General features: G+C 32.3%; 1 protein-coding gene across 3 annotated transcripts; it reads right to left on the minus strand.

The window, feature by feature from the left end:
• Positions 1-3,708: 3,708 nt before the first annotated feature.
• PRMT6 (protein arginine methyltransferase 6) lies at positions 3,709-10,146 on the minus strand. Of its 3 annotated transcripts, XM_088804002.1 has the most exons (14): positions 9,613-10,146; positions 8,817-8,882; positions 8,432-8,500; positions 7,954-7,989; positions 7,590-7,655; positions 6,510-6,578; positions 6,244-6,321; positions 5,953-6,031; positions 5,692-5,786; positions 5,041-5,125; positions 4,614-4,819; positions 4,275-4,393; positions 4,124-4,176; positions 3,709-4,049 (listed from the first exon to the last, which is right to left on the minus strand). In XM_088804002.1, the coding sequence occupies exons 1-13, from the start codon at positions 9,877-9,879 to the stop codon at positions 4,134-4,136; spliced, it is 1,278 nt and encodes a 425-aa protein (XP_088660128.1). In that variant the 5' UTR covers positions 9,880-10,146; the 3' UTR covers positions 3,709-4,049; positions 4,124-4,133. The 3 variants fall into 3 exon arrangements, with proteins under 3 accessions (XP_088660128.1, XP_017971272.1, XP_088660129.1); XM_018115783.2 differs by having other exon boundaries at positions 3,709-4,176; positions 9,613-10,145; XM_088804003.1 differs by having other exon boundaries at positions 3,709-4,176; positions 8,817-8,889; positions 9,613-9,750.
• Positions 10,147-15,491: the final 5,345 nt, after the last annotated feature.

The raw sequence follows: 15,491 nt of genomic DNA on the forward strand, positions 1-15,491 counted from the left end.
CAAGGGATTCAATTATTTACTAGTTTCTATTATTATGCTTAAAATTGTTTTTTCTTTGGCAGTTCTAAAGTAAGTGGTTACCTGAATATTCAGTGAATTTCTATAAATTTGTAGTTCTTGGATCCAAGAAGATGGAACCTTTTTTTGTTTTTTTATTTTCTCCCCATTGAAAAGACATTAGTGGTACTACTTTAGAAATGAAAATGCAAGCCCTGCTACTTTAGAATCCAGGGTTTTTATGCTTTTCCTCTGAATACATAATCACACATTACCTACATCTGGTGCAGAAAGTTGTGTTTCTTTTGTCGTCAAATCATAAGCTGAATAGAAATAAATTTATACTAGAATAAACCAACAGTAACACTACCTTCCCCCCCTTACTGAGTGGAAGATTAGTTTAAAAGCAAAGATTGCCTGTCATCTCATATTTTAACCCTCACATGGCGGCTGATCTCATTCTTTTGCCAGAATTCCTACTTTTTATAATATCATAAAGTAATCAAGGGTTAGGGCCAAGCATGAGTCAAAATATAAGATTCACCCAAGGAGCATGGTGACCTTTAGGGCCTGCTGCATCAAGCTTTGATTGGCTAGTTAAAACTTTGAATTCCAACATTTGGGTTTTGGGAATTTTAACTTTATAAATTTCTTCCAACCTTTACAAAAAGGTTGAGATAAGCTTAATATATATGATTGCATGGTTTTCATGGTTCTATTGTGTGGAAACAAGTGCAAGAATAAAAATGATAGAGATGTATCCTTTGAGCACACTGAAAAGGCATGGGAAGATCAATTCAAATCTTCAGAAAAGAACAATGAATCAATCTAAATGCAATCAAACATTTTTCAGGATGCATGTTTTCCACTTTCTTTAGGTTGTTGTCCCTCGGATAGAGAAGGGTTGTGTTGCGTATGAAACTTTTTGAAGAGTCGACTTTGATATGATTATGCTAAAAAACCAATGGAAATAATCTGTGGGAGTGCAGGAGAGATTAAGAGATATGGAGGATATTCAATTGTGTTAATGCTTGTAAATACGACAAGACCAGCCAAAATGATATGTTAGAAAAATAAGAAAGAAACCCCTAAGTGGGAAATGTCACAAAGGCATGCAATAGAAATATTTGGAGTTGGGAATACATAAGATAGGCACCACTTCCCAATAATTGAACCATCATTACCACCTAAAAGTTGCCCTTGATATTTTATTTGTTGCCACCATACTAATATTTTTCTCAATGTCATGTAACTCAAGCACGACTGCACGTGCATCATTTGAGTCTTAATATTTGATAAAGTTGAATGGTCATGCCAATATTCATGATTTATTGCTCTATATATCAAGCTACAAGTTATACACTAACTTAATTATCAGGTATCAAACCCAAAGAACAAATGATCGTAGAGCCAAAATTTAATCTGATATAGGAAATTATTTCGTCCTATCAGTATGTGATACAATTATGTTATGAGCTTTAAATCATGCAATGAAGAATATGAAAGTATTTTCAGCTTGAAACAAAAAAGAATGAATGAATGAAGGCATGTCCATATCTTGTAACAGTTGCATGGAGATGGACATGAAGATCTTGAGATAGATAATGCCATATAATTTGCTGGCTTGATTAGGAGGAACATGCCAAGTTTCAGTGGAGATAAACCCTATCCAAAATCTTAAATAATCCTCCAACCTTTTCACTCTATAGCAAGGTCTGTAGGAGAGGAATAATTAAATCAGACAGTAATTGGGAAACTCGGAGGCAGCTTGCTTTGCGCAGATATATATTTCTGAATGTAAAGAATCCTTGTAAGGATGTGTTTGGTTCATGGAAACTTGAGAGGATTCAAAACCTTGTACAATAATTAAAATATGAAACTCATTTTCTATTATTAGAGGCATCATAACGTACGATCTTAAAACTTAGTACCCAAAATTATTTTTAAGGATTAAAAAGAAGTAGCGAAATTATTAGTCTAGTTACATTTGTCCTGGAATTTTACTCTCCATCAAAATTCTGTGAAACCAAACATAGCCATGCGTTATTGTTTTTGTCTTTTTAGCCAAGTGGTAAGCAGCTCATGGCATATATTTTCTGTTTATACAGCAACAAAATTTTGGGATTTATCTTCTACATGTAACCGCTTTTGTTTGACTTTTAAACCAGTAGTAATTATTGCTATGAATAGAATACAATAGATTTAGGACATATATAAGCTGGCATTGATTTGTTTTTGTAGCATTAGGTGCAACAAGCCAACAGCTATGCCGTGGTGACTTTGTCTTGTTATAATAAGAATGCTATAGGCAGGCACAAGTGACTCATGAAAATGTGCTTCATGGTTCTGTTTTGTATGTCTGAAACTGGCTGTGGAGTGTTTAATTAGAAAACTAAACTCGGTCTCAACAATTACAATTTTGAAGCTACATCAGACTAACGAAGGAAAGGCAATTGCAGTAATGAAGAGATGACAAATTGGAAAGTAAACAAGTGCTTAAACATGGGTTTACCACTTACCAGACGGAATCCTATTTGTCTCAGTGTCTCTCGCCGTTAGTTTCTGGGCTCATGCAGATTACAATTCTTTTTATGTTTTTTTCTGCCAGAGCACACCAGGATTTGGTATGGCTTAGCGGTCAGATTTCTAGCTGGCCAGCCTACTGGCTATTTGTGTCTGACTTTAAAGGCATAAAGCACTACATTTTATTCTTTGGATCAGCTAAGTCTAGCAGCTGTGATTTCCTAGGAAGGACCATTTGTCCAAAGAACATTGCGGACTCAAATCCTTGTTGATACGATGGGTTACAATGAGCCCACTATTAGCTTTACCAAGATAACGCTAACAGCTGCAGACAGAAAATAATTTGCAAGATGGAAACTAGGCTTTCCTTAATTAAGTTGAGCTCAAGCTGGAGGGAGACATGTTTGTCCCACACATGCTAAATACCAACAAACTCACAAAGACCAAGATCGATGTTAAATGCTTAAAGATTAATAGATAGGTGAAGCATTAACAGATAATTTGATCTCATTAGATATTATTGCTATTCTGTGAGTATTGTCACGAAAACAAGGCCAAAGTCCCAACCAACACAATACCTTAATCAAATTACTAGGCAAACAAATGCCAGTCCACAACCACAAAGGTTAAAATCTTCACCTACAGTCTACACTAACAATGATGTGCTAGCTATGCTTAATTAGATCAAAACACTTTCCTCGACCTGGTTCTTTTGCTACCAGATTGCCATATATTTTAAAGAAGGCCAGGTTCTTCGTATAACTGGAGATTATAGTATGTGATTTAAAAAAAAAAAAAAAAGGAACCCGTAGGGCATCATTGGAACTTGAATTACCGTCAAATGCAGAAGCAAGACCAAGGGCTATGCCAACCAAGAAAAAAAATGCGAAGAAGCAGACACTTTGAATTCAAAAACAGAGGGAGACAGCCATGACTATTATCAGCTGGAGAAGAGCCAAATCCTTAACGGAGCCCCTTAGCCAGTATCTATGCAGCGTCTAGCACATGGAAATTAAATGTGCAAAGCTTAAGTAACCTAGTAAAGTATTCAGCAAAATGGAGTGAGAGCCACCAGCTTGACACACTGCTCAACAAAAACTTTTTGAAAACACGAGAAAGAGAGAGAGAAGATAGCATTAATCAAGAATGAATTTAAGTAGCAGATATGGTGTAAGGAAAATGACAATCTTTAGTAATGTCAAGTTAAATTGCAGAGGAGCTTAGTTAACAAAGCATCCTGAACTTGAGGATGTAACAAGGGCATGAATGAGCGGATGTCACATACAGTCCTCTATATCTATCATAACTAAAATACAACCTCATGCGTGTGCACAAAGAAAAAAAATTAAATAAGGAGTAATGTCTTCGCTGTTTGAAACAACAATCTTACACCACCATCAGAGCTAATGTCAAAATTTCACCTATCTTAATTTAGTACCAAGTTAAACAAATAGCTTCATCTATGCATGGCTTTGCGTGGTAAAACTTAGACAAATCTCTCATTCTGTGAAGTCAAGTGAGGGATCTCACTGAAAACACAAAGCCCATTACAAAAGTATAGCCAGGTAATCAGTTGTGAAGCTTCAATAGAACCAAGTAGTACCTCAAACGGATCATCGCATTACTGACTCTTTTACATAGGACCTGCCACCTGAACTGCAAGAATGAAAATCAGACAATGGATGAGCCATATTTTTTTTACCCAACAGAAGTAAAGCTAATCTTTAGCTTAGAAATGTACTGCTGTTACTCACGAGTACTCAAGATGAATATTCATAAATCGACGGTTTTCTTTGCTTTGTGATAATGTTAGAGAGCCTTCAATGATTTGATCTTGCTCCACCTCTATCGGGTCATAAAAGTATATCATTGTCTGCAAAATTTACATCTTTTAACACTAAAAAGGGTCTGTTATCAAATATAAACAGCAGCTTTATGCAAGTTCTGATGTAAAAATGATCAGACTCTTTCATAGTTAAAAGTAAGTTGACCATGCAGGCTTTTGTAATGAGCAACCAACAGCAAAATTTACGTATGCAGGTGTGCTCTATGTCTGCAAACTCAGCATGCACAAACTAGCATGAGTATGGTACCTGTTGCCAATGTGTTGGAGGATCCTCTGGTGCTGTGGAGAGCCTAAGTACTTCATTGGGATTGGCCCGTTTCTTCTTCTGACTACCATCCACAGGACTATTATTCAATGAGCCAAAAAGTGAGGATGGGGCATGATTATTTGTAGGAGAATTTTCCAGCTCACTGAATTCAACGTCAAACCAAAATGCAAATCCATGTAGCGGAGCTGGGAATCAAGGAAGCATAAACAATGTACTTAAGACGAATAGATATACTAAGACAATAGCAAGTACCAACTGTCTAAGTTAATAATGATTCCACAACTGCATGACAATCACAATTTTATGGTTCACACACATAATGGTAATCCTTGACACAGCATGCACTCACAAACACACAAAGAATACAGCATATATAACAAACACAGATATCAGGGGGAAGGCTTACCTCGCATCATTGACTCGAACTTATATCTCGTTGACACAGATTCTAGCTCATGGAGTTGGACGGTGTAGCAGTCCACATGTTTAACCTGTTAATGATGATAAATTTTCAAGGTTGATGGGCAGTTTCAGAATATGATAAAATAAACCACATTGCAGCTCATAATTTGGGCATATAATCTGGACAAATGCTGCTGGAAAAGAGAATGTCTCAAGCAACAGCCAGGTGACATCAAATTCACTCATATATATCACAGCATTCATGAGACAAATGCAGAAGAAATTGCTATATCACAATTTCAATACATAAAGAAGCCATTAGGTTGCCACATAGACACCAGCTGTGCACTTGTGACTCATGCCTTGGTGTTCTAAGGACACGTGGCTTGTTAGGTAAAGATGACATAAGTGGTATGATAAACCTAACATTTGGTCAGGCAAAATTATTGCAGCGCTGCAGTTTGGAATGCACCAGATGGACAAAGAAGAATATTTAAAAAAATTCACAGGCAGGAACCAGATGTAATAAACTACAACTGAGAAAACTTGAAAGTTACATACTTGTATTTAGAGAAGATAAACTTCAGTCTTTCCAAATTCAATAATCAATTAGGGAACTCAAGTGGGACTAAAGCAAGAGAAGTACAAGACTCACCACATGTGGCCATGTCAAAACATTCTCCCCTGTTATTGTCTCCACACACGGCTCTTCAAACGCACACTGTTTTGCTAACTGCAACATTGCCGACACTGCAAGGGAAAATAACATCATAATTGCTAATTCAGATACAACCAAAACAGAAACAAGGTACAAGTAGAAGGAATGAGAGAAGCAATTTCTAAGCAGATTCGTAGAATTTTATTTCACATAGATGCATGGAAATTGAAAACAAATCTAATTTAGCATGATACTCACTATCAATTCCATAGACATTGCGCCAAAATTCAATGCTGTCATTGTATCTGTCAGGATGCGTGATGGGTACCATGTATAACTGCAGGCAGTGACGAGTGAAAACGAACAATAAATAAATAGATTTTCATCACATGAGTGCCAGATGCTACAACACAATAGAACTTCATATAACTGAAGGTTCAAGACATGTCTGCTAAACAAAGTGAGAAAAAAAAAAAAAAAGAAACTCAAATGCTCAATTACATTGCCAGCTAGTAAACACAAAATTAGACAGTATGAATTGAAACAAACCGTTGCAATGGAAGGAAGAATAAGACCTCCACGTTTTAGCCACCGATCTCTAGCAGTAATAACACTCCCCAGCATACTCTGGAAAATAATAATGAGGATGATTGGAATGAGTACATACTCAATGAAAGGATAATAAAAGTAAAAAGAATAGAGAATATAGAGCCAGTTGTTTGAATAAAAATCATGCTCTCATCTTTAAACCTCAAAGAGTTCCAGGAAATCTCTTAAAAATGATTTAGAAGATCATGTGTGGTTTTAACAATCACCTCATACAGAAGCATGTAGCCCATCCACTCTGAAATTATTACATCAACCTCTTCATCAATTTCAACATCCTGCAGAGATTATAACCAGTATAAATTGTCTGACATGCAGAAGGAAATAAGTAGTTCAGGGGCAGGAGATGTTTCTTAAAACAGCGCAAACACCCCCCCCCCCCCCCCCTTCAACACTCACACCACCACCAGGTAGAAGTTTCCCGGCAGATCTAGATTCTAAACATGAACATGCACAAATTACCTTTGGTTCTTCAATATCTTAAATGATCTACCTCATGCTTCTAAACTAATGTAGTCTGCAATAGCCACTGCTTTTTTTACTCCTTCAAAGAAAGAGACAAATAGCAGAACTCATTGTTCAATAATTAATCCACGAAGTGATACACCCATGTGCTGATTCAGGCCAATATGCAAGCACTGGCAACACCAGCAACAGTATGGTGGGCCAATCTTCCATACGTGCAAGCATTGTCAATTATTATCTTATGATCACCATAACTATGCATGGAGCAATTGTCAACTACACAAAAGTTTTGTAAACTAACCTAATATATCCCCAATTGCAACCATAATTGCGTAGTCATCTACCAATGAGAGCATCCAAAAGGTGCTACCACAATGCCTCAAATTGGATAAAATAGAAGTTTTCCCTCATCTCTAATAAAATTTAAACACCAACACCGATACAACGTCTTAAAATGGACTGTAAAAGCAAACATTTGCAAAAAGGTCCCATCTTCGTTGCATAGAGCGACACTTCTAATTCCACAATGTTGAATACCAATTTTTGCAGTTTCATAGATAAAAAATGATTCTGACTAACTTTAAAAAGTTTAAGAAAGAAATAAAACAGCAACTTGGCCAACTGGTTGTTAATTTCCCTCCAAAGAAGGCTCAAAGTCCAGGGTTCAACTCTACTCTCCCCCAACCTTATCTAAATGTTAATATATATAGGCACTTGTTTTTGTTCTCAAAAATGGTAACAGATTAAGACCATTAAAACATAAAAATGGATATGCTTGCAACCAAGGAACATACATATCAATAAGCCTCAGAGGAAAAGCCTACCTCGACTCGTCCATGCAATACGATGACCTTTTCAGCTAAGTTATTTGCTTTCACAACTTCATTTGCCTGCTTGCAAATAGCAAAGATTAATACAAACCAAATAGCCAGCTTCATTTCTAATACAACGGAGCCAGTAAGGAAAGGTCTAGAGAAGTAAAAGAACATATATAATTCCATACTATTGATATACAACTAGCTTCCATCCTCTAATTTCTGTGTTAAGCAGATATCATATTCTAATTGTTGTGATTAATAGGGTGAGAAAACAATAATGGTGATGTGAGAAGGAAAAAGTACTAAATCTGCACTCTCACAAACAGATTGTAGAAATGCCTCAATAATAAACACAAATGCAACAAAGTACCTGCACTGCAATATCACTTGCATCCACTGCATAAACCTGAAAGCATATAATCATTTCAGATACTAGCCATTTATTTTAAAAGAATCCATCGACATTAACAACAAGAATATAACTTCGAGGTAGCAATGGATTTTGAACTTCTAAAAAATCAAATAAAAAACAAAATTGAAGATCTATCTACATTGCTCTTGGTCAGAAGATCAATAGAAGCCTACTGTCTTTTTTAATGATAAATTTAAAAAATTCACGTTAAAAACTAGTTAGAGAAAAACTAGAGGAAATAAAAAATATTAAACAAAATTCAATTTCTAGCAATCCTCCTGCACTGGTTAAAGAAAGTAGTCTTCAGAAATTAGTAGAAACAGGTACCACATCATGTGCAGAAAATTGTGATTGAATCAATTTTCATATAAATGTCCAGTAATACCTCCAGCACAAATATGTGAATTATAACAATATGCACTTCAAGACATATTACCCGTTTTGCACCAGCTTGAGCACAAAATATTGAAAGAATGCCTGTGCCACATCCAACATCCATTACAACCTGTAAGCATGATAACAACCAATAATGAGGAAGAGGAATGAACCACCTATATATTGTTTGCAAAACATTTCTTAAAACAACCAGAGCGTGTGAGAGCCACATGCTTCGTATATTATAAGAGACAAATGCATTTCATTTAGGTGTGAGATTATACTAGATGGAGTATAAATGTTGTGACTGGATAAAATGAGAATCTTGTACAAAATGCAACCAAGCATGATAAGTTTGAGCAAATACAGAACTATCCTGATATTTTTAGATTTTGAGTAAGAGATCATATTGAATTTTACAACTGAGACTGCAACAATGGTATTACTTTGCCTTCAATAAAACTCTGGTGTTGCATGATTGCGGCCCTGTAAGTTTCAGTACGAACTCGATCCTGTATGCTTCAGAGAAAAACTAAGATCAGCGAATTGTCATGAATTTTTTTATTCATTATTATTTAAAAAGGTAAAAGGTGATCCAAATTTGCAACTGATACAGGCTCACAACTTTGTCAAATTCATACAAATTAATAATAAGCTGGCTAAAGTGTTGAGAAACATATAATTAAAAACTTTCCTTAAACAACAAACTATAATTTAAAGAACCCACCATTGGAAAGAGCTCAAGTCAAGAAATGTTCAATTGCCAAATGAAGAGCTCAAGTCAAGAAATGTTCAATTGCCAAATGAAGAACACAAAGCTTAATCTAACAGAATTGCCAGTATTAAACTTTGGACACAAATGCACAGTTCAACATTGCTTCAACAAAGTCGGCACAGATGACCTAGCTGATTGATATTGACAAACACACGCATTTTTAAAACAAGGAAGTGAAGATATAAGAAAAACTTAAATTTGAATTTCCCATGTTAAAACTCTCACTTAGAAGTCGCGACCTTGAAAACCCCTACCTCACATGGCGATAAACCATGAAATCCTCTTCATCTTCTTTAACATTCTAGTAAATTTAAACACTCAAAAACCTCCGAAAAAACAAAACCCACAAAGCTAGAAGTAAAAGAAATTCACCAAGTCCCTGAAGAAGTACAAACAAAACGAAATAAACCCAGCCAAGAACAAGCAAGTAGCAAGCAGAACAAAAAAAACAGCAGAAGAAGAAAGACCTTGATCATTTCTTCGTGGATGCCAACATGGGCATAAGAGTGAAAGTAGGCCATGTCGAAGTCCGTACAAGGAGGAGGTGAATTCTGCTCTTGCTGGTTGTTGTTGTTGTTATTGTGGTGGTGCTGGCGCTCAGAAACCCTAAACCCATGAGGGTCACGTGACCTACGACCTCCCCTCCGCCCTCGTCCTCCCCCTCGCTTTTCTCCCGAGCTCTGCTGCTGCTGGTTTTGGTGGTAGCCATTACTGTATCCCGTGCTTCCAAACATTTTTTCTTTCCTTCTGTTTTGGTTTTTTGGGTTGGAGGCAGGGAGAGCAACAATTCACCGGCTCTGTGAAAGAAGGGAGCCAACGGCAGCGTTTCTGTCGGGATTTTTGTCAAAAACCCAAGGAGGGGGGTGACGGTGTTTTACTGTGGAAAGGACCAAACGAGGGTTAAGGTTAAGGTTACGGGTTTGCGGTGCGTTTGGGAGAGATTGGAGAGAGGGCTGATTGATTGGGATCTGTTTCTACTTTCAATTTACAGCCCCTCTGATCAGCTGTTCAAATATTTTATTTACACCGTTTTAATACAAAAAAAAAAAAAAAAACAAGAGGTGGAGGAATACAACTTCAAATAAAATCTTCTCTCATGGATGGAATACATAATGTTAATTACTTGTTTTAATTTCCCCTAAAATTGAGACCTTTTTCTTATATTTTGGATTTTATTTTTAAAACAGGTGTGTATATTTTTATTCATTGAATACCTAATAATTTATAATTAATACATGTTTAGCTTGATTTTTTCAACTTATTTATTTCTTAAAAATTAAATTTGAGTCAAATAAGATTTTGAGGAATTGTTAAAAAAACAATTAAAAAAAAACAAAATCTAAAAAAAAGTTTCAAAAAAAAACTCTAAAAAAGAGCTTTCTCATCTCTTCTTTTAAAAAACACATCAATTTTTAAAAAAATATTATTCAAAAAATATCTGCATCTATTAAAATTTAATCCCTCCTTCCTTTCCTTTTACAAATCACCTTTCTCCTCCAAGACAAATCTTAATCTCCCTTTCCTCTACCTCTTTCTACAAAAACTATTAAAAAAAAACTAAGCAATAAAATAGCAAAATTTTGAGTTTTTTTCATTCTTAGTAAAATTAAGAGAAAAAAGATTTGAAATTCAAAGCTGCATTCAGGTACTATTTTTTCTTTTTCTTTCGGTTTTATTTTTCATTTTCTTTCTATCGTTTTTTTTTTCTTTGGAATCTCTCTTTATTTCAATTACCTTTTAATTTTGATATATGTGTTTAAGTTCTTGTTAAACGACTTGGAGATTCAAAGTTGCTGCTTTGAATTCCCGGTAAACATCCTAGACTCATTAAAATTGTTTATCTGGTTACTTTTGTTCCAATATTGTTGGTTTTCTATTTCAAAGTGTAGGTAAATATATTAAGATCTGATTTTTATTGAACTTTATTAAAATTGCAAATGATTAAAAATGTATCCAAATAACTAATTGTCATTCTCTTAAAAAATATTATCTTTTTTATGGATATGACTGATGGTAATATCTCTATTTTCAAGTTTTGCTAGAAGTGTCCCTAAATGTTATGTAGGATTTAAAGTCATGTTGGATGATTTGTGAGTAATTTATACTTGTATAAATTTCAAGCATCTTCTCCCTTGTTATGCATCTTGGTTTAATTGTTGTAATGTATATGCGATCTCCATGAACCATATTGGCAGAATGATCAGTTATTGGATAGTAATGACACAAGATTTATTGCTTTATATGCTTGTTGCAATTAATGACTAGTTAAGAAATACCTCAACCTAATTTTGAAATTTCAAAAAAACTAAAATATAATGCAAAGTGGGATTTGATCGCTAGCAAAATCTTATTTCAAGTTTGTACGGATGAGATTTTTAAATGTGAAAAACCAAGAATTTTATTCAGAATTAAAAAGTGAGAAGTTGTAGTAGAGGAATTTAATACTTGTGCTAATAAAAAAATATCTAAAAATAATTTAAAAAATAGACTAAAAATATAAGGAATGAATGGACTTTATGAAAACAATTGAGGGGAAAATAAACAAGTTTGGGTTGGAACCATGAGACGCGAACCGTTAAAACTAATGCCACATGGTGGGAAGCCAAAATAAAAGTAAAGTATGTTAAATTTTATATGTTTCAGCTATTGTAAATTACTTTACATATGCACGTTGTTTAAAAGTTTATTTCTCTTTGATGTTTGTATAGGCTAATCTAAAATATGTCAAATTTTGGTATCATGAGCTGAAACATGATGATGAGTTATAATTTATATTTAGAGGTACAGTAGCCACTAGTCAAAATGCATGAACACTGGTGATGGGTGTACCAATTGAAGATACTATCAAATTTGCAAATCTAACTTCGCTACAAGACAGTATTGTATCCAATGCTGAAGAAATCAATTGTGATGAAGGTGACAGTCCTATGGTAAACACCAAAATCAAGAGAAAAATATTGGTGCCATAAGAAATAGAAAAAAAAGTGACAAAGGGTAAGGTAAAAATTGGGACTGCCTTAAACTTGCAAAAAACATTAGAACGATTGTGTGAAGTAGTAGAAAGTCATAACACAACTAAAAATGCTGAAATTTTAGTGTCATCACAAGCCACAAAATAATATAGTATTTCGAATTGTGTTCGAGCATTAAAATCTCTACAAAATGAAGGGACATTAAGTACAAATGAATTTAATTTTGTACTACAATTGATTAAAAAAGATAGACTCATTTTTATTTTTTTGCTAGATTTAAGTGATAAGTTAAACTGAATTCTATATGAGCATAATCTATCAAAAAACTGTGGTGGGAGCAATTGATTATTTTAAGATTTGATTTGTTTATCTTGGGTTGATGTTAAACTTTAAACTACTTTTTCTTTGTATTTGTGTTACTTGTTATGTGCAATTGAATTGGTATTTGAAAGAATTTGCTATTATTCATATTATATTTATTTAAATTGTTATTTGTACTATTTGATTTATTTGAAATAATATATGTTTTTTGAGTTGATATATTTGGATTTTTACTTATGTATTTTGATATTATCAAACAAATGTCTTCAAATAAAGTCAAAGCATCAATATAAGTTATAAAAAGCAGAAAATGTGCAATGTTTTATCAAAACATTTATGGAAGAGTTGCTAGTGCAATTGTATATCACATGAAATACAAATTGTTTCAATTATTCTGACGAATAGAATTGGGTATGTGAAACATTACAAATTCCGGATGAAAGTTATAAATTGTTTATGATGTAATTACATGTTGTATTGCACCTTATAGATACAGTGACGAATAAGCGATGGTTTCATCCATCTAAAAACATGACAACATTGGAGGCGATCGCTATATTTCTTTGGACTTATGCACACAGCAAAACAAATTATAATGTCCAAAATAAATTTGAAAAATCAAGAGAGACTGTAAGCAGTAAGTTCGGTGATGTGTTAGATAGTTTATGTTTATTGGCTAATGAAATCATCAAGGGTCTAGATTTTCAATTTGCAAAAGTTTCTTCCAAAATAAAAATGATTGTGGATATTGGCTTTATTTTAAGCAATGCAATCACATGTTCCTGTTATTCTTCTTGCTGTGGATGCTATTATAATCCCAATCATACTTTTGAGAGTCAAGAAGAAAGAAATAATGATGAAAAAATGGGTTTATATACTTATAAAATAGCATTGGATGATAGTTGCATGGGTAAAATGCAAAACCAAATAGCTACTGTATTAATGAAAAATAAAAATTGTTGATTTATGAGTTTTTTATGAATTAAGTATTATTTATAAATTATTTGTGGAGCTTTTTTTATATTTTTATTAATTATAAATTTTATGTTAAATAAAAATACCTTTTATATTTTTTAAAATTTATTTTAAATAGATAAAAAAAAAATTAATTTTTTTCTATTGTGAACAAAGAATTCATCATTAATAGAAAGTTATTTATTAAATATTTTTTTTAAATAGGCTCTTACCCTCCTATTTAACATGTACTCTTTTGGTTTAATGGTAAATAATTACGTAACCCTTTTAATTTCTCACCAATCCCATTTTAAGGACCATTTAGCAGAGGGAACGAACCATGAAAACCATTTTGTCGGCAATATTTTTTTTGTTTATTATTTAACATAAAGTTGTTTAAAAAACAACACTAATATGAAAACCATATCAAAACAAAAACAAGAAAGGAATAGTAATTAGAAAAGCTCTTAAATTATTTAAAAATTTTAAATAAATTATTTAGTAATTAAGAAAAACGATGGCTTCAAATATTTTTTAAATAATTTAGAGATTTTTTAAATCATAATGCCAACATGAAACAACATACCGACATAGTAAGATAAAGAGATGGACTATATAAAATTTATTTTTCTCAAAAATAAAAAATAAGAAGGAAACAAGTTGTGAGCAAATAATTATAATTTTCACTAATTGTAAATTAATCACATTCCCTCATATATGGTATTTAGTGTATGTTTGGCCTAGTTTTTTTTCAGCTTATCTATCTCTTAAAAGCAAAAGTCAGGCAAAACATGATTTTTTGATAAACTTAAAAAAAAAAACAGTTTTTTTTTTTAAGAACAAAATTTTTAAAAAAGGAGCTTAAAAAAAAAGCTCAAAGGAGGAGCTTTTTCTTCTCTTCTTTTAAAAATATAAGAAAATTTTTATTTTTTTTCTAAAAATATCCTCATTTATTAAAAATAATTACAATATTACCCTCTAAAAAAAAGAAATACCTTTTATGATAATTTGAACAAAAATTATAACTTATAAAAAAAACTTATAAAAAGAAATTTATCAAATAATTTTAATTTAATTTTAAAAGCTATTATTTTTCATAAGAGTTTCATAATAACATTTAAGTTAGAAAAAAACCAAACCAAGCAGGCTCTTATTCTAAACCACTTAATTGCTTGTTTGCTTAATTTTACAATCCTTATTAAAGTAGTATTATTATTTCAAAAGTGTTCACACTCTACCTATGAAATGAATAGTTTCAAATTTGAATACCACTTGTTTTCTCTTTCAATTGGTGGAAAGATATAGCTGGTTCTTTAGTTATTTGCATGTTATGAAATGACTAATTTCAACAATATTACTTACCACTAATTTGATAAAATGTAAACATTTTCCTACTTATGAATTTAGTTTTGGTTTGATTTAAAAATTATTAAATTTTTAGTTACAAATTAAAATTTTATGAATTAAATTTATGATATAAAAATTAATTTGGTTTGTTATTGAAAATTAAATATTTGAGTGGATTTATTGTTAAATCTCTTGTAAAAGAGAGATAATTTTATAAGTATCTTACATCAATAAAAAAAAATTTAAAAAAGAGTAATTGATTAAAATGAAAGAATATACAACTAATTTAATTAAATAACATATTTTTCTTTAAATAAAGTAGACTAACAAATATATTAATTAACTAAAAGATTTTTAATCCTTTTTCGTTAAAAACTTTGCATTAAGTAATTCCTAAAAATAAATTATAAAAAGAATTTGATTTTCAATAATTTATCAAATACATCCTAAATATTTTTGCTATTTATATTCAATAAAAAGTTTAACCAATTAAAGAGGATGTATTTATCGTGACAATGATACCTTAATCTTACATATTCATTGCTTAATAAGCAAACTTAACAATTTTGGATATGACATGAAAATACATGAAATTAAACGAGTTTGAGTTTAATCTTATTATGTTTTGGATCTTTAACATATCAAGTACGATTAACACATTTAAGATACATTTAATTAATCATATTAGTCGTATAATCGTGTTTAATCCGTATCAATGATCACATTTATCGACCTGTTTAAGTTTAGTAATA

The sequence above is a fragment of the Theobroma cacao genome, chromosome 2 (assembly GCF_053813885.1).
Source record: "Theobroma cacao isolate CCN51 chromosome 2, ASM5381388v1, whole genome shotgun sequence".
NCBI classification, from domain to species: domain Eukaryota; kingdom Viridiplantae; phylum Streptophyta; class Magnoliopsida; order Malvales; family Malvaceae; genus Theobroma; species Theobroma cacao.